The sequence below is a fragment of the Odocoileus virginianus genome, chromosome 7 (assembly GCF_023699985.2).
Source record: "Odocoileus virginianus isolate 20LAN1187 ecotype Illinois chromosome 7, Ovbor_1.2, whole genome shotgun sequence".
Lineage (NCBI taxonomy): Eukaryota > Metazoa > Chordata > Mammalia > Artiodactyla > Cervidae > Odocoileus > Odocoileus virginianus.
This window is the reverse complement of record NC_069680.1, coordinates 4798427-4823244: the sequence shown is the minus strand read 5'-3', so window position 1 is coordinate 4823244 and position 24818 is coordinate 4798427. Positions and strand designations below refer to the sequence as shown.

Below are 24818 nucleotides of genomic sequence, written 5' to 3'. Positions count from 1 at the left end.
TTATTACTATTAAAAATAACAATAACATAATCTTAAGGGACATAGTGAACTAATATATGTTTGCTGTGTGCCAACGCACTCTGCTAAGTAAATGGATTCTTTGTTTTTCGCAACTCCTTATGAAGACTATTATCCTGTTCTGCAGAAATGGAAGCGGAGGCTCTGAGAGGTTGCATAACTTGCCAAAGGTCACACAGCTGTTAAGTACCAGAGCCAGGATATTTGAACTTGGGAGCCTGACTCCAAAACCCATGTTGTTAAACACTAGATAGAATAAGTCAGTCAGATCAAGAATAGATGGTATAATCTATGAGAAACTGGGCCTGGATAGAAGAGTTGCATATAAAAATAGTAAAAGCAATAAGTATCATTTATTTAATACTCATTCTGTGACAAGCATTATAACAAATGCATTTTCTTATCCAAATCCTAACTATAACTCTATCAGACGGGGATGTTTTCTATCTTCCTAAGGAGACAACAGAGAGGCTAAGCACCTCGCCCAAGGTCATGTGCTTAATAGCACTGGAGCCAGACTTTGGGTCTGTGACTCCAATGTCTATAGACTGAACCATATCACCTCTTCTGGAAATTTCTATTATTATACTTCTTTTTATTAGCTGTTTGGACATGAGCAAATTTTTTTCCTTCAGTCTTTTCAAATCCATGATGTGGACAATTGTGCAAATGCATGTGTAGACAATAAACAGAGACTGAAGGTAGCCGTAACTCTAAATATACCTACCCTCTCCTGTGCACGCGCCACGGTTATATTTGATAAGCATCCTGTCTGTGTTAGCTTCAATTTCAGGTTAAGTGGTTATGGTTTCACTGTATTTTATACATGAATACATTGGTAGGTTGGAGGGATAGATTTTCTAAATTCTTTGTATCTATCTATCTTATCTGTCTACTTTCCCAATCATGTACACAATTCTGTGGCGATGCTGAATACAAATGTGTTTGTCAGTTTCTAGAAACTATTTCTATGATTACTGTATCTTTATATTCATGTCTGCTCTAATGCATTGATCCAAGATTTATAATACTGGATATATTTATCAAAACTCCCCTCATGAATTCTGCCCAGTTATGCCTTTCTGTCAAGTCTGTAAGCCACAGTCATACATGACTCCACACACATCACTGTTCTCTTCCCAAGGTGTTTCAGATGCTCACGTCACAACTGCGTTTTTATATTGGTCTGTGCACCAATATTGATGTGCATAAATGTGCATTTGTATACCTGTGTATCTTTCTGTCTATGGCCAGGATGGGGTGGGGGTGGGGGACTGTGGAAATGAGAGAATTATTAAATGCCAAGTAGATGTGCAATAAATTTCATTGATTTTATAAACTCCTACTTGTCTTCAGTCTCCTTCCATTCTTTATCCTGGGGGCATTACAACAAAAACCTATTTTAAATACCTTTACTCCCCCCTCCCCCTCCCCAAAAAAGTGTCAATATTTTATTTGGATTTTTAACTTCACTCCATAACAGTTGTTTGACCTCCTGACTCGTGCAAGTCACATAAATTCTGGGACTTTATTCAGGAGCCATGTTCCTGCTATTGAATAAGCAATTTGGGAGGGTGAATTAATGACTTGTGCTGTTGCTGGAAAGTCCCTGAAGAAATATTAAAATTGCTTGCAGACTGAATCGATACTCAGTGAACACCCAGCAAGAGGGCTTCGGCTCTGGAATGGCCACAGGAGGCAGGGCTTGGTGGAGGAAGGGGAATTTCCGCACCCAGCCTGGCGAGCCCCCTCCTGGGCCACCCCCACTTGTCCTCCATCCCTGGAGCCCTGTCATTTTCAGTAACGGCCAAGTCTTATTAAACCCCAACCAGGAGACCGCTGATTTGTCCTGTCTCGGGAAGCAGGCTCAGGGGACAGTTTACTCTCTTACTAGCAACGAGAGCCCAGAGGCTTTATTGGAGGTGATGGTCTGGACACATCCACCTGCTGGAGAGATGGGAGGGCGCAGCTGCTGTCTGGCAGGCTGCACTGTGCTGGGGACCAGAGAGCACTGGGTCTGGGGAAGTGGTGGTGATGATCTTCTCTGCTGGGTGTGCAGGAGGGCTGGGTGTTGCACTGCTGGCTCCATCTCCGTGTGTGCCCGACCAGTGTTTATTATCGCTCAGGTGGCCACATAATTGCAGCCTTTGTGCACGGGCGTGCCGGTGGGATGGAGTGCTTGAATTGTGTGTGTTACTGTGTATTGCTGACACATTCTGGCAGTTGGCTTAAGGTTTGTTACTTGATGTTTTGTGGTATTGTATTAAGGTGACTGCACTTTGTGTAACACTGAGTTGGAGGAATTTGATTATTGTTTGGTGGCAATGTCTGTATTTCTGCTTTGAATTATTGCATTCATTGATCATATCAGCATCTTTCTCTTTCATAATGTATATCTCAGAGCTTAGGTTAATGGGTGTCTCCTTAGTGATGTGGGTAGAGTAACAATGTTGGATCTGGGTTGTGGTGTATGATTTGGTAATTACTTTCTTGGTGGGGCTGTGGGTGAGAACACCTATCCTTTAGCTTTTTTAGTTCACTCTGGCTTGGTCATTTGCCCTGCTCCTTTCCAGAAGGAGGATTCTAGAGATGCAGGACAAGTCTCTTCTTGATGACCATTTCCACAGTTCTATTATTCTTGGAAGCACGCTGCCTCTGCTCTATGGAGTAGATCTGATCTTACCACGGTGACACAGGTTCTGGTGCCAACCTCCCTATATCTGTCTAATTTGGAGAGTTAAACCCCAGGGCCAAACCCTATGCCTGTCTAAAATCTAGATCCTCGGTGGAACTAGAGGAGGATGAATGGGATCCCAATCCTGATGGGAATAACAACACAAACTCTAGTTCAGAGAATCCCCGGTCCACTCCACTCTGTGACTCTGGCCATCAGCATCTTCTTCCTTCCCAGCATCCCCAGATGATGTGGCTCAGCTATGGCTTACATTTACATGGACACACACACACACACACACACACACACACACACACACACACCAGGGGAGAGTACAGAAACTCATACTAGGTATGACTTTCTATTAGGTGCAGAGTCTTTGTTCTGAGCTTGTAAGTAGAAGTATAAATACATCCCTGGGCATGAGACTGCAAAATATATAGAGCTGCCCAAGGAACACCTGTACTTCCTTTGATCCAAAGCTGATATGAAGTATGGGGTAGTGGAAAAGCACATAGGTTTTAGAGCCAGTATTATAGGAGTTCAAATCCTAGTTGTGTACTTAGCATGTGACCTGAATTAGTTACTCAGCTTCTCTGGACTCCAGTTACATCATCTATAGACAATCCTATAAAGCCCTATGGGGTTGTTTGAAAGTGAAAGTGTTAGTTGCTCAGCTGTGTCCAACTCTTTGCAACTTCATGGACTGTAGCCCACCAGGCTCCTCTGTCCATGGGATTCTCCAGGTAACAATATTGCAGTGGGTTGCCCTTCCCTTCTCCAGGGGATCTTCCCGACTCAGGGATTGAACCCATGTCTCCTGCATTGCAGGCAGATTCTTTACAGTCTGAGCCACCAGGAAAGCCCCTATGGGGTTGTTTATGAGGTTTAAATCAATTAATATATGCAACATGGTTATAACAGTTCCTACTGTAGTAAGCACTTGTTAGCTACTATTATTGAGAACATAGGACTTACCAAGTAAAGTGGCCATAAGATTGTCTTAATCATGTGTATAACCACATATGTTAATGTGAATAAAATCCAAGATAAGTCAAGGTGTGTGTGTGTGTGTGTGATTTAAGCAGAGAAGTGCAAAAATTGCAGTGTGAAGGCATTTGGCTTTCTGTCCTTGTGGACAGTGGCAGGGGTTGGGGATTGATAAGAGTTCACCACTCCCCATCTCATACTGAAGGCTGGCTGTACCCAGGTGATGAATAGGCAGAAAGACAGATGGCAGCCGTTATACATTTGCAATTATAAAAAAAAAATTCAGGATGATTGAGCTCTTTCAAGATTAAAGATATTTACATGTTAAAATATTATTAACTCATTAAAATATTTACTTTCTAATTTTAAAAATCAGGACTAACAGCTAATAGGTGTCAGTGAGGAATAACGGAATTTGGCATTAAATTGGGAACTAAGAGATAAGAAAAGAATCAGAGGAGTGAATATTAATGCACTTGGTATGGATTTTACAGAAGTCCATTGAGCTGGACTTGTTTACCTAACTAGGCCCAAGGGGCAGGGAGAACTTGGGGTCTCAACCTTATTCCACAGGCTTTCCCATAAAAATAGCAAGCCAGACTATATCATGAGTTTAGGAAATGTCAGTTTTCATCTTTGCTCATGGGCACAGATTAAGTAGGAGAATTCAGAGTCCAGTTATTTTGAGCCATTACACTGAGGATTTTAAGCCCAAAGTGAATTTTCTCTCCTGATTTTTAAAAATTCTTTTACCCCTTAGTGGTGGAATAACTGCAATAATTATCAACCTCCCATGCTTCCCTGGAATATCTAGGTACGCAGGGCCGCAGGAGATAGATTTGGTTTGAATTTGTCAGATGTTTGCTCAGTTCTTCCTCTCCTTTCTTCATCCTTTACCTTATCTCCATTTTCTCTCCTCTTTGCCCCTCCTCCTTCTGTTTATCTCCCTGTCCTCTCCTCTCTATGACATTTAAGAATCAGAGAAACCTGTCAAACCCATCAAATAAGGACCCCCCCCATAACCATTTCATTTTGTCTTTTAAAAAAACTACAAAATGCAAAGCACCACAACCCATGAAAATGCCATGAAGTCCAGAAAATGCCAACCTTCAACTCCCAGAGAAGGAGTGTGCAGTCATTAAGTACACATGCGCACACACACACACACAGGCTGGGCTCTCAAACTAAGTGGATGAAGGGGGCAGTTATCTGACTAACTCTGTTCAATGGTCAGATAACAGTCATAAGGGTTTCTATTTTTCTGGAAGTACACAGAGCAGGTCCCCTTCTTAAATCCAGCTGGGCTTGCAGTGAACCATAATTCTTACTGGCATTCATGATACACAATTCTGTTCACAGAATATCCTTTTGGCTCCTCAAGCTTTTTTATTTCAAAGATTTCAGTGTTTATGCATGCACAAGCCAGAACTCATGTACACTGACAGACACATAACTTGATGATTACTATTGCTGTAATAATAACTAACATTTATTGAGTACTTGGTATCTGCCAGGTGCAATTCTAAGCAGGTTTATGTGGAATAACGCATTCAACCTTCAGAAGAACCTATGACAGCGCTATAACTACATGATTACCTTCCATATTAGATCAGAGTAAGGAAACTGAGGTCCAGAGAGGACATTCCCACAATCACAGAGCCAAGGAGTAGGGAAGCTAGATCATCAACACAATGGACACGAGTTTGAGCAAACTCTGGGAGACAGTGAAGGACAGGAAGCCTGGCACACTAGAGTCCATGGGGTTGCAAAGAGTTGGATAAGACTTAGCAACTGAACAACATAACAACAAGGGAAGCTAGATTCAAACTCTGGCAATTACTTCCCAGAACCCACTTTCTTGTGTTTTCTGTACCGCGCATGTCTATGTCTGGCATCTAAGTCTTTGCTTAGCAAAGACTTTCGGAATGGATGAATGAAAGAACAAATGAAGGATCGATCATATCTTAAGAACCTTGATATGTCCCTAAGATGGTGCAGTGGGTTCCCTTATGAAGACAGGCCTATGGATAGCTTAAGCTTTATTTGGGCAAAGTAATTTGCCCTCCCAAGCAATTTTCCGGGGAAAGTGTCCAGCAGCCATGCTTGCTCTGATATTAAATGTTCCTGATCATCAGCTCTCCACTTGACTTTCAAGCCAAATCCAGACTCCCTTCAAACAAGACATGAGACCCAAATACATCAAAGATGCTTTTTAACCCTAACATTGTTTCCTAGAATATTTCCCTCCAAAAGTGGGTATTTCCCAATGCAATGAAACACCAGTGAAATGAAAATGGGTGTTAGTGCTGTGTCTGGATAAAAACTAAGAAATTCAATCAATCATGCCAACATCTCTAAATCCCCAGATATTTAGCATCATATTGACAACATTTATAGATGATTGACTGAAGGTTTGAGTTTTCCTCCAGATGTTTGGGAGTTGCCACAGTCATTAACCTGTTTGTCAGCCAGTGCTCATGCATTTCTAAGAGACATAAGTGAACACTAAAGAGGGAAAGAATAACCCAGAATAAAACAGACTAAAGAGGACTGGAATAGCAGCCATTCGACAAAACTAGTCAAGCAGACTCCGTTCCTGGAATGGGTCGCTGCCCTGGAGATCCATTAGAATGTGGATCCAGCTCACCAGAGACTTATGTGCTCAAAGACCTTCAAAAACCTCATAAGACTGTATCCTTGACTGTCTACCGAACCCTACCCCACCAGATTGCCATGTGGCAGGGCTGATGGACCAGCCCCAGCATCGGCACAGAGAGCTCACGTTGTGGTCAATCCACCTTCATACCAACCCAGCCTCAGCCACTCTCTGGACACCTCATGCCTGTGTACGTAGTATGTCTATGCACTGTCAGTCCAAGCCACAGACTTACACAAAGCTTGTCGTAAATCTGGTTTGTGCCTTTGTCCATGTCCCCATTTGTGATTTAGTGCTCTGCCTTTTATCATCTCTCCTACCTCCATTTTCTTTCCCTCTCTACTTTTTAATGCTATTTACAACTTCCTTAGCCATAGTGCAGCACAGCAATCTTTCAGTGTCTCTACTGATAAACCCAAATGATGTTTCTTGCCCAGGTTTTCTATTTGACTTAATTTATGTTTTGGTAAATAGGAACTTTAGGTCATTCCATTCAATAGCATTCAGAGTTACCACTTTTATCAGAGGGATCAGGGCACTAAAGGACTCCCTGCAAGGGACATTTGTTTATTCTCATGAGTGATCAGCTCTCCCTACATTCGAGAAGGCTGCGTGCGTGCGGGCGTGCATGCACAGCGTCCTCGGTTAGAGCCTCTATGCTTCACTGCCCTGTGTCAATGCCGCTTGGCACTGGCAGGAAGAGCCCAGTGCAACCATTATGTGGACAGCAGCCGGCCCTCACACTGCTGGAGATAAATCCAAGCCCTGGACCCTTGTCTGCTGATGACCACTTGGTTCTTTGAGGAGCAAGCCCACATCTGCTGGCAAGGCTGCTCCAAACTCTCCCTCCCACGTCCGCCCTTCTTCCCTGAACTGCAGGGGAGGCTTGTCAGGACATTACTCACAAGCAATGTCTGGGGTCCCTTCTCCTAGAGGTGGGTGTTGGAGGGGGAATGTGGGAAATTGGGACAATGCCTTTTTCTCTATTTCTGGGCTATTTATTGTCTTTTTCTCCTTTTCAATTCTTTCCACACCTTCCCCTCTATTTCTAAAACTCTATTTGACCTTGAACTCTGGCCTCTCCCTTCACACCAGAATGTGTCCCAAGGGTGACAGAACCTCCAAAGGAGCAGTCACCTGGCCTGACAGGCCGGGAGACCAGTAGCCAGAGGGGCCAGCCCGTCACTCCACTCCTGGAAATAAATTCCATTGTATTTGCATTTTAATTTTCCACATAAACAAAGGCCCAGAGTACTCGCTTGGGCAGCATCACTGGACGAATTTAATTAGAAATGAAAAGTTTATAGGGCCCTCTTTAATGCGATTAATGCTCAGTTAACATTTATCACATTCGCATGCTGGAATCGCCTTTTTTAAGCAGCCACTGGCCATGAAATGAATTTCTCTCAACTTTTTTTTGCATCCAACCTGGGAAGCCATCTCTTGAGGAGTCTGTACTGCCTTTCAAGCTGTCTCCCTGGGGTCAGGAATTACTGTGTCTTCAAAGCCAAGTTAAAGGGAGAAGAGGGTCGGGAAAGAGGCATACGTGTGCTGGATTGGGAGGGCAGAGGGTCAGGGAGTGAGCGTGAACACGGTTTCTAGGAGGGCTGTACCCTCTGCAGTGAGCTGAGTGGCCAGCCCAGCAGACTGGCTAAAAGATCTCAAAGTCTCTACCCCCACCCCCACCCCCCCAAAAAAGACACTTCCCCCACTCCCTTTCCAACACATATACTCAGTCAAAAACCAGGCTTTGGCTCTCGCTTCTCTCCATCTCAGCCATCTCTCTTCCACCCCTTTTTCCCCTCATCCTGGGCTCTCTTAGACTTTCCTACCCAGGCCCATGGTGAGTAGGAAAGGCAGCCCTAGTCTCAAGCCCAGGGATACCTCCTTTTCTCCAGCTCACCCAGTCACAGTCCACAGGAAGGCGACTGTCCTTGTGTGTCAGCTCCTCAAGGGAGGCAGAGCAGAGTGTGGGGAACACGAAACCTCTTTTGGTCCCTAGAGGAAGGATGGCCTTCCTGATCTTATCAAATTCTCTTTACTCTTCACTTAGAGTCTTCTGAGATTCGCCGCCTAACTCAAACCAGCTAACCTGAGTAATGTTGAGGAAGAGAGAAAGAAAGGAGGGGATGAGGGATGTGGGGAGGGAGGGGAGGTACCCACTCCACAGATGATAAAAGGAGATAAATAGCTTGACCTTTGTCCCTATCTAAAGGTACACTCCCTCTGAGGACCTCAGCAGACCCCAACCAAGCTGCTGCTGCCAGTATTCCCAGTAGCGTGTCACACAGACACACACCAGCCCCACACTGCACACAACTCCACACCCTCAGCTCCAGCAGAGCGAGAGCACAGGTGCCTGCACACAGACTAAACTGTGTTGGGACCCTCTGTGCACCCAACAGGGTCCCCCTCATCCACCCACTGTGACGCTGACCATCTCATCAACCCCATGATTTTCAGGTAACATCCCAAACAGGTGGGCCATCCCGGTGAAGGCGGAGACTTTTGTCCTGGAACCCAAAAATACCTTCAGCTGGAAACCCTCTGAAAGGTAAATGAGTTTGCCGTTGCTTATTGGACAAGATGGGCAGCTAAAGCCTTTTAAGAGCTCCTGGTGATGCCAGGCCCTTTGACACAGCTTCCCAGGGCATGAATGCAAGACTTGGCCAGATGCCACGAGCCCACCCACTCTTTCCAAAACAGAGCCACGTGGAGACCCCCAGCACAAACTCACCAACCCCTCTCAGTACCACACGCTAGGCGGGCACCATCTTGTCCTCTAGAACTAGGATGAAAGGTCACAGGATACAGGGCAGAATGAGGGCCTCCTCCCTAACCATCTCTGGGGCCTGTCAGGCTGGGGGCTGCCCACAGGCTCCTGGTCACCCTGGGCTTCCTTCACTGACCCAGCAGAGACCCTGGGGCCACGAGGGAGCATGAGGCTCGGGGGCAGCTGCCCCAGTGCTCGCTTCCATGTGTTCACGCTCGGAGGCCCCTGCTGCTCTCCCTCCTGCCCTCCTCCAGTCTCCTGAGTCCTCTCCATTTCCCCAGCTGACTGTGCCTACAGCGGGCACAGCTCCCCTTGCAGCCTGCTGCCTGTCTCATAGCCCTTTCTCCTCCTGCTGCCAGGAGCCGCCCAGCTCGTGCTTTGGCTTCCTCTGTTCCTGGATGGCTTTGGGAGGGGTTCACTGCAGGGGAGTTCATGCCAGGCTGAAAGCAGGCAGAGGAGGAGTCCAGAGCCAAGTAGCCAGGGCTCCCAGGTGGAGGGGCTCTAACCTGGAACACCCAGGAAGCCGGCCCTCCCGTCCTTCCTCCTGGCCTCCCTCCCACTCTCCTTCTGCCAGGGACCAGGCTGGAGTGACCGCACTGCAGCAGCCGCTGCAGCCGCTGCCTGCCTTAAGGTGTGCTCCCTGGTACAGGCAACCGTGCGCTCCAGGTCTTAAGACTTTAGCTCCCACACCACATCCTTTGCTCCGCCACCTTTCTCCTCCAGGCTGGCCTCTCCTTTTCTCCTTAACAACTTTTCGAGCCTCTCCTGGAGGCCACCCCAGCAGCCTGCTCTACCAGCCGCCCAGAACTCTGGCTCCCTGCAACTTTCTCACACGTTCTGTTCCCAGCAAAGCCAGGTCCCAGGCCTCTGCCTTTCACCTCTCAACCTCATCACCTCCTTCCTCACTCTTCCTCCTCATTCTTACTTTTGTCCTTCCTTTTCCATGTGCATCACCCCCTCCGCCCCTCTAGCTATGGAGACTTAGAACTCATTCCCTTCCTCAGGGGCTCCAGGACTCAGGGGCTCCGGAAATGTCACATCCCCGATAACCGCCCTGAGATGACAGCTCTGGTCTGAAGCTGAGAGGTAAGTTATGTCCAGTTACACAGACCAGGGGCTGCAGACCGGTGGCCCATGAACTGAATCAGGCCTGGAGATGTATTTTATTTGACCAACACAGAGTTTTTAAAAGCGAAATCTCAGCACCTCTAGGCTGGGCCTGTGCAATCCAACTCCTGATTCTGTGGCTCTTACCACCTCTGTCCAGCCTCCTCGACTCTCCTGCCGACCTTCCCCGCGGGGTCCTGGAGGCACTTCTCCTCATGACCCCCGCAGTCTCGCCCATCTCCCTCCTAGCAGACAGCTCCCAGGCCTACACAGGATGTTCCTTCTTCTTCGCCTGTCCCAGGTCATTCTCCTCTGGTTTCCCACCCTCTCCACAGCTCCCCTGCGCCCAGACCCCAAGAATCTGCCTCTGCCATCATGCCCCTGCAGGGTTTGGTGTCCAAGCCCTCTCTGGTTCCCAGTTCTATGTTTCTGCCCTCCCCTCCCCTGCCCCGCCCCGCCCCAGCTTCTTCCTTATTTCCCTGGCACCTGGATTCCTGGGGCAGGATTTGGAGGCTGGAACTGAGGCCTGGCACTGGGAAGCTATGCCCATGACCATGTCCCAGTGTTGCTGCCGTGCTTCCTGCTGGGGGCATGGTGGGCCTTGATGGGCCACTGCACCATAACTCTGCAGGAAGAGGGTGCAACAGGAAGGGCATCTTCTTAGCTGCTTATGCAATTGGTCCTTAACTAGTTCTGCCAACAGGGCTGGGACTCAAGTGTCAAAGTGGAGATGGACAGTGGATCATACAGCTCTCTATCATAAAGGAGCATTACTGTAGCAAAGCCCCTCATACTGAGGGCTAAATACAGTGCTACAGTACAAATAAAAATTGAAGAAAAACTTGGCCCCAGTTTTTCCAAATTATGGAATGAGGAATCCTCAACTCAGCCCTATAACTGTTGCCCAGTGGCCCAATGACCACATCAACGATTGGCCTGATGGTCCCAGGGACAGGGTGTCCAGTCTGTCTGTGACTGCAGGCCACACTGTGTGGGCCTTCCTCTGTTTCCTGATCTTGACCTCAGAGCCCATTTACCAAGGAAGAGACACAAGTAGGCACAAACACACACAAATCCACACACCCTGAAGATATCAACCTCTGTTGCCCATAAACCATCATGAATGTATTCAAGCTGCACCTTCAGAGCACCGAAACAACGGGAAGAAAAACATTTCAACAACCTGCTCAACGGGAGAAAAACATTTCAACCCAGTAGTTCAGTGGTAGACAGATAAACCCACAGTGATTTAATTTTAAAACCATTCAATACTTTACCTGTTACTGGGCACTGTTGTGAGACACTGTCCCACACCCCTCAGATCTATCAGAGGCCCTTCTCTCTTCTCTAGGCTCACCCACGTGGCTGGATGAGTGGCACTAGACATGGCTGCACCTGTACCTGTTTCCCCAGCATGAATGCAAGAAACTCCCCCTTGGAGAATCTGACCTAGGGGAGGGCCGGTGGAGGGAGTGGGGGTGAGGTGAAACAGCAGGGATTCAGGGAAGTGGCAGGCCAGGTTCACACCCTATACTGCATTCTTTTAAAGAACAGGAAGTGAGAAAGGAATTCTTTCCAGTATAGTTTCCTCTTAAAATAAGAACGCCAACTCCAGGTAGCAACAAGGAAGGGCTAAGATCGGACCTGAACTTTAAGAGGTGAAGTTTCAGAGCAGCTGGAGTTGGAGATCTAGGGAGCTGGTGACAGAAAACGAAGCCCCTGGTTTAAGGCACTGCTCTGTGGACTCAGAGGGAGAGAGTGCAGGCTAGGGAGGGTGGGAAGTGGGAAGGTTGGTTCATCTTCCACACCAGTTACTACTATCGCTATTCTTTCTATGCAAGCATAGCGTTCTTGTCCACAAACACACCATCACATATACAACCACACTGTCCCACATACTGGAACAAGCCCACTTCCCAACTGTTCCCTAGCACCCCAGCTTCCAATGGTGCCTCCAGTACCCTGGGTCTATTTTTGCACAATAATTCCCTCCAATATGCACACAAAGCCATTGCTCCATCTCCCTCCCTCCCAAATATTCCCTTTACTAGGCACCCTGTCTCCCTTCTCCAGGGGCTCCTCCTGTCTGGTCCATCTCCACTTGGCTAATTCCCCCCGTGGCCCCTGTATTGAACTGTTGTGTTGTCCATTTCCCTGTGACAAGGGCTCTGGTTACAGAGTTATTGATTGGTTTTCATGCAGACAGATGGGCCCTTCCAAGCTCCCATCGAAATCCCTGGCTGTATGGGCTGATTGTTGCCTCTCAGGGTGTAGGATTGCACTGGAGACCACCCTCCACGCAAGCTCCTTTGCCCAGACTGTGGACGGTAATAAATGGAGGCAGCCTGAGCGATAATAAAAGCAATTGAGTAGGTTACCTGTGCAGACACAAGATTTATGCCTCTTCATATTTGATGTGATTGTTTTATTGAGTTCTCAGAATAGTTGGGACACACTTTATTTATTTAGGGTTCCCCCCTCTAGTTTCCTCTTTGAATCACCCTCCAATATGCACCTGGAGCTTTTGTTACGGACAACCCCTCCTATCTCCCTCTTCCCTAGAGTTGCCAGTGGAAGTAAGAACTCAGGGCAACCAGCCATCAGTCTCACCTGAAAGCCATCTTGTGGCCTGACCTCCCACTCGAAGCCTGCCCACAGGGAAACAGTTAGACCAATACAACTGCTGGCCAAGACATCTAAAATAACTGAGTGAACAAAGATGGCTTTTCAGGGGGACAACTCCAGCTCATTTAAAGAAATAAGAGTGCCAGCAGTCGTGACTATTTCACGTGTTATTCTAATGAGGGGAAGTCTCGTTAGAAGCAAGAGACATTCTCTGGGGAAGGACAGGTGGGCAAGGGTCTTCCGACAGAAGCTGGCACATCTGTCCACCAGAGGTGGCCTGATCCAGAAGACCAAGGGGCACACAAAGCAAGTCCTTTATTCTTATTTTTCCCATTCCTCTGTGGGGAGAGGCCTTCTTCTTAACCTACCATCTTGCCTTGGCTCTTGGCCATGAGACCAACAGCCCTGACCACCAAACAAGTGCAAGGGTATGGAAATGTAGTGGGCAATGCAGCCTCTCTGGTCCAGCTTTGTGCCAAACCAGGTCTGTCCAAGAGTCAAATATGCGATATTCTAGAACCTGAGTCTCAGAAAGAGAGACACAGACCCCAGCCCTGAACGTGTCTTCAGCATTCCCTTGGCTGGGATAAGTGGCTCCCAGCTTCCTTGGAAAGACCTCTGAATGAACAGCTAGACCACCTGTCACCCCAGTGCCAGATTCTGACGAAGACCTGCAGATGACATGAGATGGAACTGTTAAACAGCCCTGGGGCTGGTGCCTTCTTGAAGCCAGTGTTGCCACCACTAGGAGAGTACATATGCTCACTTATAAGCCAAACAGGTTAAGGAAGGGTGTGGGTAGCAGGTGATTGGTGGGAAATTGACTCTGGGAAGGTCCACTTGAAAGATCTAGGAGCTGGGAGTGCCCTGGTCCCACATAGTATAGCACCAGCTGAGAAAGCTAAAAGATCGATGGCCTCCTTGTCAGCTCAGTCCAAGACAGTACCCTCAGGGGGATCTTCAGGAACACTTGACTCCCGCTGGAGTCTGCGCCTGTGCCTTCAAAGGAGCTATATTCCCTTCCCAGAGCAACGGCCAAACCTGAAGACGTTGGCATATAATCAGGAAAATCCTTCCTGCCTAGCCAATTGCTCAGCAATGTAACTAGGTAAATGACTGTTAGCAGGGTGGGTCCCCCTCCATCTCCTCCCCCTCTGGGCCATTTCACACATGAGCTTTCAGTCTCAAGTCACCTGTTTATAAACACAACCCCCCCCCACACACAGACAGCAGCAGTGTTTAAGCACAAGCTGAAGAGCTGGCAACTCCACACCCAACAATCAGTAACCCAAAATTGAGAGCCATTCAGATAAATTCCGCATGCTAAACAATCCAGTCCAGCCTCCGGATTTTTGATGGTGGTTTCAGGGAGTGAGGGTGAGATTGGGAGGCCTACCTCATCTACTCTATTGGCTCAGAGAGGTACTGCTATGAGGATCTGCCAATGGAGAAGGAAGGTTGGATGTCCAAGTCTTTATCACAACAGGATCAGAAAAAGCCAAAACCATTTTTAAAGCAGGAAAACCAATTTAGTTTATAACCATAATAGCATATTTCAAGTGCGGCGACAGCATCTGTTTGGGGGAGGAGAAGATGAAAACCCTTGCGATTTGGCTCACGTGGATAAGCACGTGTGGACTTCCTTTCTTGCCAACAGCCAGTACAGACACATCCTTGATTGTGAGTATTATAAAGTGCCCAACACAAGTGGCACCTCACCCACAGTAAAGGTCTAAACTCAAGAGCCACCCAGTTCCCAACACACCATACTTTCTACACAGAACATCTCCATGTTCTTCCTACAGGGAGTGAGAATTCGCAAAGTTCCTGGCATCAGCAGTACCAGCAGAAATCCCACTTTTAGCAGCCTTTAGGGTGAAGCAATGTATCTCAGATAAACCTTCCCCTTCAGAGCAAAGCATCTGGAGGCATAATGCTAAGGGCGTCGGGCCCAGATGCATCCCCCCAGCCCTGATTCAGCAGCATACCAGGAAGCCCCCAGAATTCTTTCCCACATATGAATCACAATGCAAAAATCAAGAAAACTCTAACCAAGCCTTGTTGATAGCCAGGAAGCCTCGCTGCAAACCCAGGGCTGGCTGCCCATACTGCCAGCGGCTTCCCCGTTCTCCTCCCACACCCTTGCCATTCCAGTAACACCTGCCCACAGATGGCTATTGTTCCACACCCAAAGGTAGCCTCTGTGTCCCTCAGGTGATCACTCTCTGTTTTGAGCAAATTCTGCTGCTGTCAGAGCTGTTAAACCGAGGTCATTCTCCCACTCTCATCCCACTAGCAGCTCACTCTTCTACTTTCTCCCAGTTCTGGTGAGTGCACCTCAAGGCCTCTGGAGCTTGGTCCTGGGGTCACCCGTCCCCTGTTCTCCGTGGCTTTTCAGGATGAGAGCACTCCCAAACTTTTGCATAAGCCAGCTTCCCAAAACATCTCAGCCAGTGAGGGGTATATAGTGGGGACAGGGGGAAGAAGGGGTGCTAGGCAAGGGGTGCTGCCACCACACCTGCACTGACTGTCCCAATCTTCCAAGCCCCCAAAGCGAAGCGCATTGCTTTGATCAAACATATCTTGAGCTCCTCCAAAGGCTTGCAAATCCTATCACAAGATTGTTCCAGAACACCAGCACCCAGTCCCAGCAACGCTGCTCCTCAGCAGGGCTTCTCTCCTCCCAAGACCCCAGTTCAAACCCACTCCCCAGACCAGCAACCAGCCTAGAGGTTGAGAGCAGACATTGCTTTGTCCCCTTCCCACTCCTGCCAGAGCCCCAGAGCTTCCCCAGCCTCCTCCACTGGCTTTTAAATGCAAAAGACTCATTCCTCTCCCAATGCAGGTGGTGGTGGAGGGGGGAGGGCCCACTCTTTCTCCAGCTCCTTTGGAAGGTGTCTGAATGTCAAACCGCTATGCTCTCAATACCTAGCTGAGCCAGGCCCAGGGAGCTGGAGAGTTTTCGGAGGGTGTATAATTAGCTGATCAGTATTATGTTACCCTGTTCATAACTGAATAACCATTTTAATACAGATGGCACACAGTGGGATAATTTCTGGGGTCGCCTCGCAGTACGTTACAGCACGAGTGTGGCAGAGGGAATCTTCTTTAGCCAAGGTACATTCTACCAGCTAATTTTACCTGCTGTTTTCAGGATGATTTGGGATAATTCCATATCATTTGCAAAATATTAAAAAAAAAAGAACCTTGATACGTGATGCCAGTTTCAGAAAAAGGCACCAGCTGAATTATTAGTTGCTCTGATAATGAGCCTATGAAGAGTGTAAAGAAAAACACAGGTATGAAACCCTCAGCCTTCTCATTTGGGGATTTGCCTTAAAATGCAAGGGGCAGGGGTTGAAAAGCTCGCCAAGGCTGTCTGGAATTTGCACAGGGTCTCTGCTGATGTCAGGTTGCGCAGTTCTGTGATGGGAAAGCCATCCTGGGTCCCCATCTCCAAGCGCTCCTGTTATGTGCTATACCTGCCACATGTATACACTGGCCTGGGTGGGGTGGTACATATGTGGAGTGTGCACGTATCCTGGAGAGCACCCTGGAGTGGCTCGAAGATTGGGAGACTAACTTGTGCTACTGAATGTTGACCTGACTCCAGCCTGAGTTGTCACCCTGTGCCTGAGCCTGTCATCAGTGTAGCCTCAGGCCTGGACACAGGGAGTCTAGGTGGTTGGAGGCACCTCCTGAGGTTCAGCCTCAGGTCCAGAGTTCTCCATCCTGACTTGGCATCCCATTCCTTGTCTAGCTTCTCTGCTCCCTGCCAGTGGGTGCTGGTCGTTGGTGTTTGCCCTACAGGCCTGGATACTGGTGCTAGTAGGCCAGAAATTTGTGTGGAGCTGGCTAGCAAGGCCTGGGCTCCCAGGAAGGCCACCTTTATAGGAGTCAGCAGAGATGATGGGGTGGGGGGTGGGGAGGCGGGGAGCCAGGACAGGTGGCTGCCCCTGGGGAAGGGAGCATGCCTTTAGAAAGGGAAGTCTGTTTAGAGGCGATGAATAGAACACTGGTCATTTTAAAGGCTTCGGCTGTGGGCTGTGATTGTCTCTAGATACCGACTGAGGCGCGTAATCTTGGAGTCTTAATTACCACAAACACTTGGATTCATTTCCAGGACGCCAGAGGGAGAAGCCTGGCAGGGAATACCCAGTCCTGAGCTGGAGACAGCCCTGTCTGTCTGTCTGTCTCTCTGCCTCCGAGGTCCCCTCTCCCTGCCCAAAGGACCTGGAGGCCTAGGAGCAAGGGCAGGCAGAGGCTGGAGGAAGAACGGAGCTGGAGCTGGGAGAAACTCTGGTGCTCGGGAGCTGGGAGCTGGAGCCCCACCCTGCAGCCCAGCATGGCTTACTCACCTGTTGATGGAAGAGACGCTGGGCACTGTGTCGTTGTCACAGATGCCCTCCGCCAGAAGCCGGTCCCGGATCTCCCAGGCAAACATAGTTGGGTTCTGTCGCTTGTATTCAGCAATCTTGTCCACAACTTTGGGTGTTGCCACTTTTGGCTTGGAGCCGCCGATCACTCCAGGTTTGATGCTGCCGGTCTCATAGTACCTGCGCGGGGAAAGCCAGAAGGGTCAGAGAGAAGCAGGCGGTGGCCGAGAGCAGGGACTGTAGGCTCTGGAGCCGCTGAGCCACTCTGCCGCCGGAGGCGGAGAGGGAAAAGACCCAGCGTGTCTGAGCGGGCATCCAGAGCCACTCGGCTAAGGCAGGGATACATCAGAGGGTGAGCGCAGGGACAACAGGGACGCTCTCTCCCGGAAGGTGGTCGTACCAAAGGCTGTGCACACAGCAGCTGCAATAGGCGACCGGGGTGTGGAAGCCTGGCCTTTCATTTGAGAAGAGCGGGAGGAAGAGCACTTGGAGGCCTCCTGCCCATTCCCACTGAGCACAGGGCCCCTATGGGAACCAGGACTAACCTTGCACCTCTCAAGCTGATTCTTCTCTTCTCCGGGCACCCATCTTTACCTTCACCCTATTCCTCCAACCCTCCCTTCCAAAGAGAAGAGCTGTCCTTCCGTTTCTGAAGACAGAAATCCAGCTCTCTCCCAGAGAGGACGCTGGAGCCTGGCAAGCCCGCTGGACTGCGCTTCTGGGTCCGCAGTCACCACCTGCGTGCCCTTGCCAAAAGGAGCCGCTCTCCAGATAGCCCCAGTCAGGGATCTCCCACGCCCGCTAGCGACTTGCACTTTTAGCCAAGCCCTCGGCTGGAGACCCAGGGCTGTCCAGCCCATGAAGCAGACGGGGGCATCTCCCAGGGGCGGCTCCGCGACCCTCACCTGCCCAGGATTTTGCTGACACAGCCGTGGCTGACCCGCAGCTGCCGGGAGATGTCGCAGGGCCGCACGCCCTGGTGGGCCAGCTCCACGATGCGCTGCCTCACCACGTCGGGCAGGGGCCTGCCGTTCACAAACACCCCCCCGAGCTGGTTCACACCCCCGTGCCCTGCTGGGGAGAGACAAGAAAAAGACACAACACCCCACACACAGCAGGGACCGGCCATTAGTCAGGGCCCGCGCGCGGCCCAGGATGTGTGAAGGGAGCAGGAAGGGCGGAAGGGCATGTTCCTGGGCTCGCGGGCGAACGGCGGCCGCCGACCACAACGCAGAGGATTAGGGACCGGGAGCCGCGGGGCTGGAGAGAAGAGGAAGTGCAGAGGCTGGGCAGAGGGCTGGGAAAGGACGCGCGACTCGAAAACCGGTACGACACCAGGGAGAAAGTGAAGATGGGATGGGCAGCGGGGCGAGAGCGGGGGGAAAAGGGGAAGAAGGGGAGAAAAACAGCCAAGTGGGAAATAACGCCGGCAGGAAAGAATGTAGGCAAGGGAGGGCCGGGCGGAGGATGGTGCGGAATCCCGCCTGAGCCGCAGGCAAGAGGGAGTTGTCCGAGCGTGCTTGAAAGTGGATGTTTCTGGGGTGTTGGTTAGGAGAGGAGCTAAGTCCCTGACATTCTCCCCTCTGCTCCCTACCTCTTTCCTTGTATTTATTTGGAATTGGAGTCTTCTTACATCTTTCCCCGTGTTTTTGTTGTGATTTTTTTTTTTTTTTGGACGGGGAGTTTTTCTTTCCTTTATGTTTTCTATCTTTAGGTATTTGGGGAGCCATATTCCCCCGCCCCCACCTAGGGTTTAAAGTTCAAAGAAAGCCAACTGAAGGAGGTAAGGGGTTAGGCTGAAGAGGCAAGGGCCCAGAGTCTGCTGCGCTCCGAGACAGGGAGGCAGTGGAAAGCGGCGAGGTGCCCGCTATCAACCACAGAATGCAAACTGCTTGGGTTCACCCGCCTGCCGCGCTGCGCCAGGCTGGGGACCCACCGCTTCACCCAGGACGCATGGTACAGGTCTCTTAGGTGGGCTCAAGGTTCATAGGGCACCCTGTGCAGCCAGCCTCAGCCAGCTCGCGTCCCTCTGACCTTTTAGACCTCCGCGGCCACTCAAGAAAGGGGACAGCAAGGGCGTTTGCTCTCCTGGGCAAGAGGAGGGTGCTGGGTCTCCAACCTGACTCCTGCTGCAGGCGCCCAACCTCAGAGCCATAGTGGTCGCCGGATGCCAGGCCTGAAGGCGCTGCCTGGCGCCCCATTCTCCCTGACTCACAGCAGTCTAGAAATCCTGCACCCAGAGCCATCAACACGCAGTCGCAGTTACTGAGAAATCCAAGCACAGAGAGTGGTAGCGGCAGAGTCCGACCTGACCGGACCAACAGCCTGCAGCCCTGTCCTGCTAGCCTCGGGTGACTTTCGGAGAAAGCGGGGACACCTGCACCCGGTTCGCTGCTCTCTCGTCCCCTTCTTGGGGGACCGAGAATAGGGGCCGGCTAAACCTCTGGGGAGAGGCCTCCGATCTCCAGGCTGGGGGAAGCCGAAGCCTCCTATCCTACCCCTCACCCATGCTAGGCTCCCTACCTCTAGCCCCACTCCTCACCCTCCCCTCCCTCCAAACCCGACCATCAATAATTTAGGCCCCGGGAGAACTCGCGTTACCGGTATGAAAAGGCGGCAGCTGCTGGCAGATTAAAGATGAATAATTCAGCCTCCCCGGGCTCCGGGCCCAGCCCCTCGACCCCAATCTAAGGGGTCGGGAAAGAAAGGGGGTACGGCAGGAGTCCAGGGCTGGGGCCGAGGGCCGGTGCTGAGTCGGGCCTAGACTGCGCCATCGCCGCCGCCGGCGCCGACTCTGGCTGCCGCAGCTGGCCGGCTAGCCCGCACCGCGGTCTCGCCCTTCCTTCGACCACCTTCGACTCGCCTTGCTCTCCTTTGGGCTTCAAAGTGGTACCCAGTGGACGGCCAGGACTCGGCAGATCCCCCGCGGAATCAGCGAGAGAGGAGAGAAAGAGCAGAGGCTGCGGGGCCAGGAGGCCGGCTGGCTGGGCGAAGACGGTGTGGTACCCGGTTCCACTCCCTCCAAAAAGGAGACAGGGTTTCAGGCTCGGCTCCCACAAATCGGCGGCAGCCGGAGGTCTCTGGCTCGGATTTCCTGTGTATGCTTGGAAATTATTTAGGGAAGTATATTTTATCCCAGGAGTACTTTTTTTTTAAAAGCATATATATACATATATATGCTAAATAAATGTTTAGAGAAAAATGCAGTTCTTCCTCCCTCCTGGGCTCTCTTGTCCAAAGCACAGATCCAAGCCAGCTCTAAAAAGTTTCCGTGTGAAAAGTTACAAATCATCCTTGATTATTAATCTACAGAAAAGTTTTCTATTTAGAATCTACCTTTGGGGGGAAAAAAAGCCTGCAAGAAAAAAAATCTCTGAATTGTTTTCCAAGCTAAAGACATAGGACAAGAATTAGATAAATTCAAATTTAATTTAAATAGTCCTCCTTTCCTATTTTAAATTTATTTTCTCCCCTTCTCTTTTTTCCCTGTAACATTTCTTTTTCTGTTTTCTTGCTCTTCTTTCTTAGCCCTGGTTTGGGTTTCTCTCTCCTTTCTCCTCAGCTTTGGCATTTGCCTTCCTTTTGTTCTTCCCACCTCCTTTTCTCCCTCTTTTCTGATCCCTTGGCCAGGTTACTGGCTGGATCATCCTTACTAGTGATTGGGAGACTGGCAAGGAGCCTCTAGAACTAGACGCAGAGCAAAGCTTTGGGACCACCTGGAAGGCTTTTCTGTGTGATATATCGCTGACTTCGATTTCTCTTCGGAACCCCTCTTTGTTTTTAGAGCATCTCCCCAGGAAAGGCAGAGAAAGATGACCACCACGTTCAGCCAATCTCAGACTCCCAACTCCAGGACACCAGAGGGGAAGTAGGATGGAAGGCAAGAAAGAAAAGAGGAAGGAAGTATTTCAAACCAGCCCACATGAAGCCTTGCCTGGGCTGGTAGGGCCAGGAGAAGCTGGGAGCTGAGGGTCAGAAGGGGGCACCCCACCCCCAGGCTCTTCTGCCTGATTGTCCTGACACTGAGGCTGCCTGTGTGGGGAGTCTTCTCCTGGACAACCACACTCCAAGTTCGAGAAAGATACAGATGAGAGAAGGAAGGATGCGGAGGCAAACAGAAAAACATAACACAAAACCCTAAAAACTGCCTGCCCATTAGTCTCCCAGCCCCAGGCAAGAGGGTGGCCAGGGGAACGGTGGCTGGAGCCAGGGTCATGGGCTGTGGACCCACTATTTAAGAAGAAGCAGGTGGAAGGAAAGAAGAAAGGATGGGCACCAGGGAGGTAGGAAGGCAGGTAGTAGGAGAAATATGAGTGACATAAGGCAGAAGGAAGAGAAGGGTCTTCAGATATACCGAGAAATGGGAGAAAGAGGAAGAACGAAAAGGGGGGACCAGGAGAAGCCAGGGTGCCCTCCAAGATGGGATCTGAGCATAAGGGGCCAGAGCCGCCTCAGGACAGGACTGGAAGGAGTAGGGTGGGACGGGGAGCCCCGAGCTGGGACAGGAGCCGGGCGCCGGTACTCACGGTGCATCGCGGAGAAGGGGTCTGCTTTGCAGTGCATATCCATGGGGAGGCAGAGGAGCGGGAGCAGCGCGGCCGCCGCCGCCGTGTCGCCTCTCAAACTCAACTTCAGGACTTGAGGAGAAAAGGGAGGGACGGTGGGGGAGGGAGGGTGAGTGGGCGCCCGGCTGCGACCCGGCGCTCGAGAGCGGGGGGCGCTGCGCTGCGCTCCCCGCGGGGACTCCTCCCGGGCCGATCGGAGCTCGCAACCGCAGCGGCCGCAACTTCCCACCGTCGGGGCGCGGGGCTGGGCGGTCAGCAGAACGGCCCCGGGGCTGCAGGCCGGGCCGGGGGGACCTGGGGGCGCATGGCGCGCGCGGCAGCCGCGGCCGGGGCTGAGACTGGGCGGGGAGATGGCTCGCTCAGCTCCCCTGGAACCCGGTCATCCAGAGGCGGCAGTCGGGAGTGGGCGAGGAGCAGGGGCGGCCCGAGGGCGCCGGGCGGGGAGCTGGGCCGCTCCAAGTGCCGGTGAGTTGAAGAAGTTGGCAAAGAAGTAGCAATCCTCGGGATGTCCGAGCCGGCGCCTTCGGGAGGGGAGAGCGCGAGCCGGGCCCCCGCCCCCGGAAAAGGCTGGCGCGCGCCGCCGCGGCCGAAGGGCCGGGAGGGAGGGAGGGAGCCGAACGACGCCGGCAGCACTGGACTGGCCCCAGGTGGGTTGTGTTTGCGTGAAGACTCGGCCGCAGACTGGAGCCTGGGCTCCCGGTGTGTCTCTCTCTAAAAGCTGCAAAGCCCCCTCCAGACCCCCTCCCCCTCCCCGCGCTGGGAGATGGATGACTTGTCAGACAAAGGCAATAGATTCCACCACTCTGTGATTCGCCAGCGCCGGAGCCCGGAGCTTCGGCGAGGAGGGCCCCGCGCCTGTCACTCCGGTGCCGGCGAGGGGAGGGCAGGGGAGGGGGAAACAGGAGGGAGGGAGGGAGCAGCGGGCGAAGGAAGAGGGAGGGAGGGGAGTGGGCCAGGGGGAGGGGGAAGGGGAGCCTGGGATTAAAACTACACTGAGAAACGAAACTCGCCGATAAGATAAGCGTTAGATAAGGATAAAGGGCGGCCAGTCTAATGAATATTCAGGCAACGACAGAGGACCGCAGAGCGTGCCACGCTCCGAATCCGGCTCGAAGTCCCAACTCACCCAGCCCTGCCATCCACCGGCCAGTGCCTGCATGAACCACGGAGACCCCAGCTCGGTCCGCATCCCTAGTCCTGTTCCCCCCGCTACTCTCAGCTGAGTTCCCTTCCGTTCCTCCTGGTTCTTCCTTCCTCTCTCTGGTCCTTCCCTTTCGCCTGTCCCTCCTGAGGTACCTCCCCACCCACACACCCCCAATTCTCATTCCGGGGCAAAGTGTCCGGCAATTTGTCCTCTCCCGTCCACACGCGGCTGCGTGCAAGGCTTCCCTCGTTCCCTTGCCTAAAGGGGTCTGGACAGTCCAGAACGCTCGGTGTAGAATCGAGCTGAAGACCTCCCGGGGGCGGGGGGAACTGCACCTGCCTCAGTGGGACCCAACGGACGGTGCGAGAACCCGGGGACTTGGCTTCTGGACCCTCGGGTGACCGGGGAGGGGACTTGGGGAGGCAGTGCAGAACGACCGGTTGCTGGCGGCAGCGGAGGCGGGAGATCGAGGCTCGCCTCGCTCTCCCCGGCTGGGGAGAAGTGGCTGTGAACGAGGCTGAGCGCCGCCCGCTGCCAGCTCGGCGGATCCAGAGCCAGCGCAGGAGGCGCTGCGCGCTCGACCCAGCCCCGCTCCTGCCGGCGCCGCCGGCCCAGCCGCCGCAGCCCTCGTCCGCACTCGCTCCCTCGCTCGCTCGCTCAGGTTAGCTCTCGCACGCACCAGGCAGGAGAAGCCCTTTGTCTCCTAACTGGTTAAGTACAGAATATCCGGGAGATCTTTATGAAATATTTTCCCTCCTCTCATAAATCATCTTGGCACTTCAGCTGATGTTTTAACTCTCTCCCTCCTTCTCTCCCTCCGCACCCCCCACCTTCCTGGGTCTGCGAAAGGGCGGCTCAGGAAAGCCGCGATGCGATCTTGCAGCCGGTACTCGAGGCAACTATGGCCCTGCCTGCTGACCCTGGTGCCTGCAGAAGAGCCGCGGACTCGCGCCGCTGTCCCTCTGTCCGGAAACCTAGGCTGCAGCTAGGTCGCGGGCCGAACGCGGCGCCCCCCCACCCCCACCCCTGGCTCCGACTCAGGTAGGAGGAAACTCCTATAGGGCCTCTTGCACGGGGGTTTTCAGAGCTCCCTTCATCCTCGGGCCGGTTCGGGCCAGGTCCAGACCGACAGGCTTTCAAGCTCCCCACTCTTTAGGAGGTCGATCTGCTGGGATCCTGGCATTTCCTCTCCTTCCTGGATCCTCCGGAGCCCAGTTCGTTTAATACACTTGCGGAGTAACTCCTGGAAGGAAAAGTCCCCTCCCCGCCTGCACCCTCCTTCCCAGCCCTCAGCCCCACTTCCCTTGGGCGGCCCAGCTGGTTCCCTCGGGCGGGAGATGAAAGACGCAGGGTCCAGTCCCGAAGGTCAGTCTCTTCCTCTCGAGACCTGCAGATGGCGCTCCTGGGTTTCCTTTGGCCTCACAGCCCCACGAACACGCACTAACTTGGTGTGGGGAGCGAGAAAGGAAAACCGTTCCGGGCAGCCTAAAGGGAATGGCTCTCGGGCCTGGGAGCAAGGGGCTCTCGGATGATGTTAGCTGGTACAGCCTCGAGCTTCTTTCAGGGAGGTAATTAAGTCACAATTGAGATGAGGGGGCCCCCGCATGGAGGAAGGGTCTTCTTTACTGAGAAGGAGCTTAATACTAAAGGAGCCCTTTGCCCCTTTGCTCATTATGTTGGTCTAGGAAGTTGTTGTAGGGAGTCTGAACTCTTGGAAAAACTGGACAGTGGACAGCACCCCTGTCTGCACAGAGACTCAGATTTTTCTAGAATCAGCCAGACATATCCTTAGGTTACACAGACTATGAAGAAGTCTGGGTGCAGACAACAGGCTTTTTTTACATACCAAGGAAGAGGGATTTTCTTCTCTTGTAAAGACGGAGACAGTGC

The 24818-nt window shown here is 51.7% G+C and overlaps 1 protein-coding gene across 4 annotated transcripts in view; it reads right to left on the bottom strand.

Annotated features, from left to right (window-relative positions):
• Positions 1 to 23725, bottom strand: part of PAX2 (paired box 2) — a 79565-nt gene extending 55840 nt beyond the window's left edge. For 2 of the 4 annotated variants that reach the window (XM_020870635.2, XM_070470034.1), the window contains exons 1-4: positions 22911 to 23725; positions 21746 to 21856; positions 18125 to 18293; positions 17202 to 17399 (exon numbers count right to left, since the gene is read on the bottom strand). In XM_020870635.2, the coding sequence (XP_020726294.2) occupies positions 17202 to 17399; positions 18125 to 18293; positions 21746 to 21856; positions 22911 to 23109 (677 nt within the window). In that variant the 5' untranslated portion in view covers positions 23110 to 23725. Of the gene's footprint in view, positions 1 to 17201; positions 17400 to 18124; positions 18294 to 21745; positions 22158 to 22910 lie in introns of those variants that run through there. The other 2 variants (XM_070470035.1, XM_020870636.2) reach the window with 2 other exon arrangements.
• Between the last annotated feature and the right edge of the window lie 1093 nt (positions 23726 to 24818).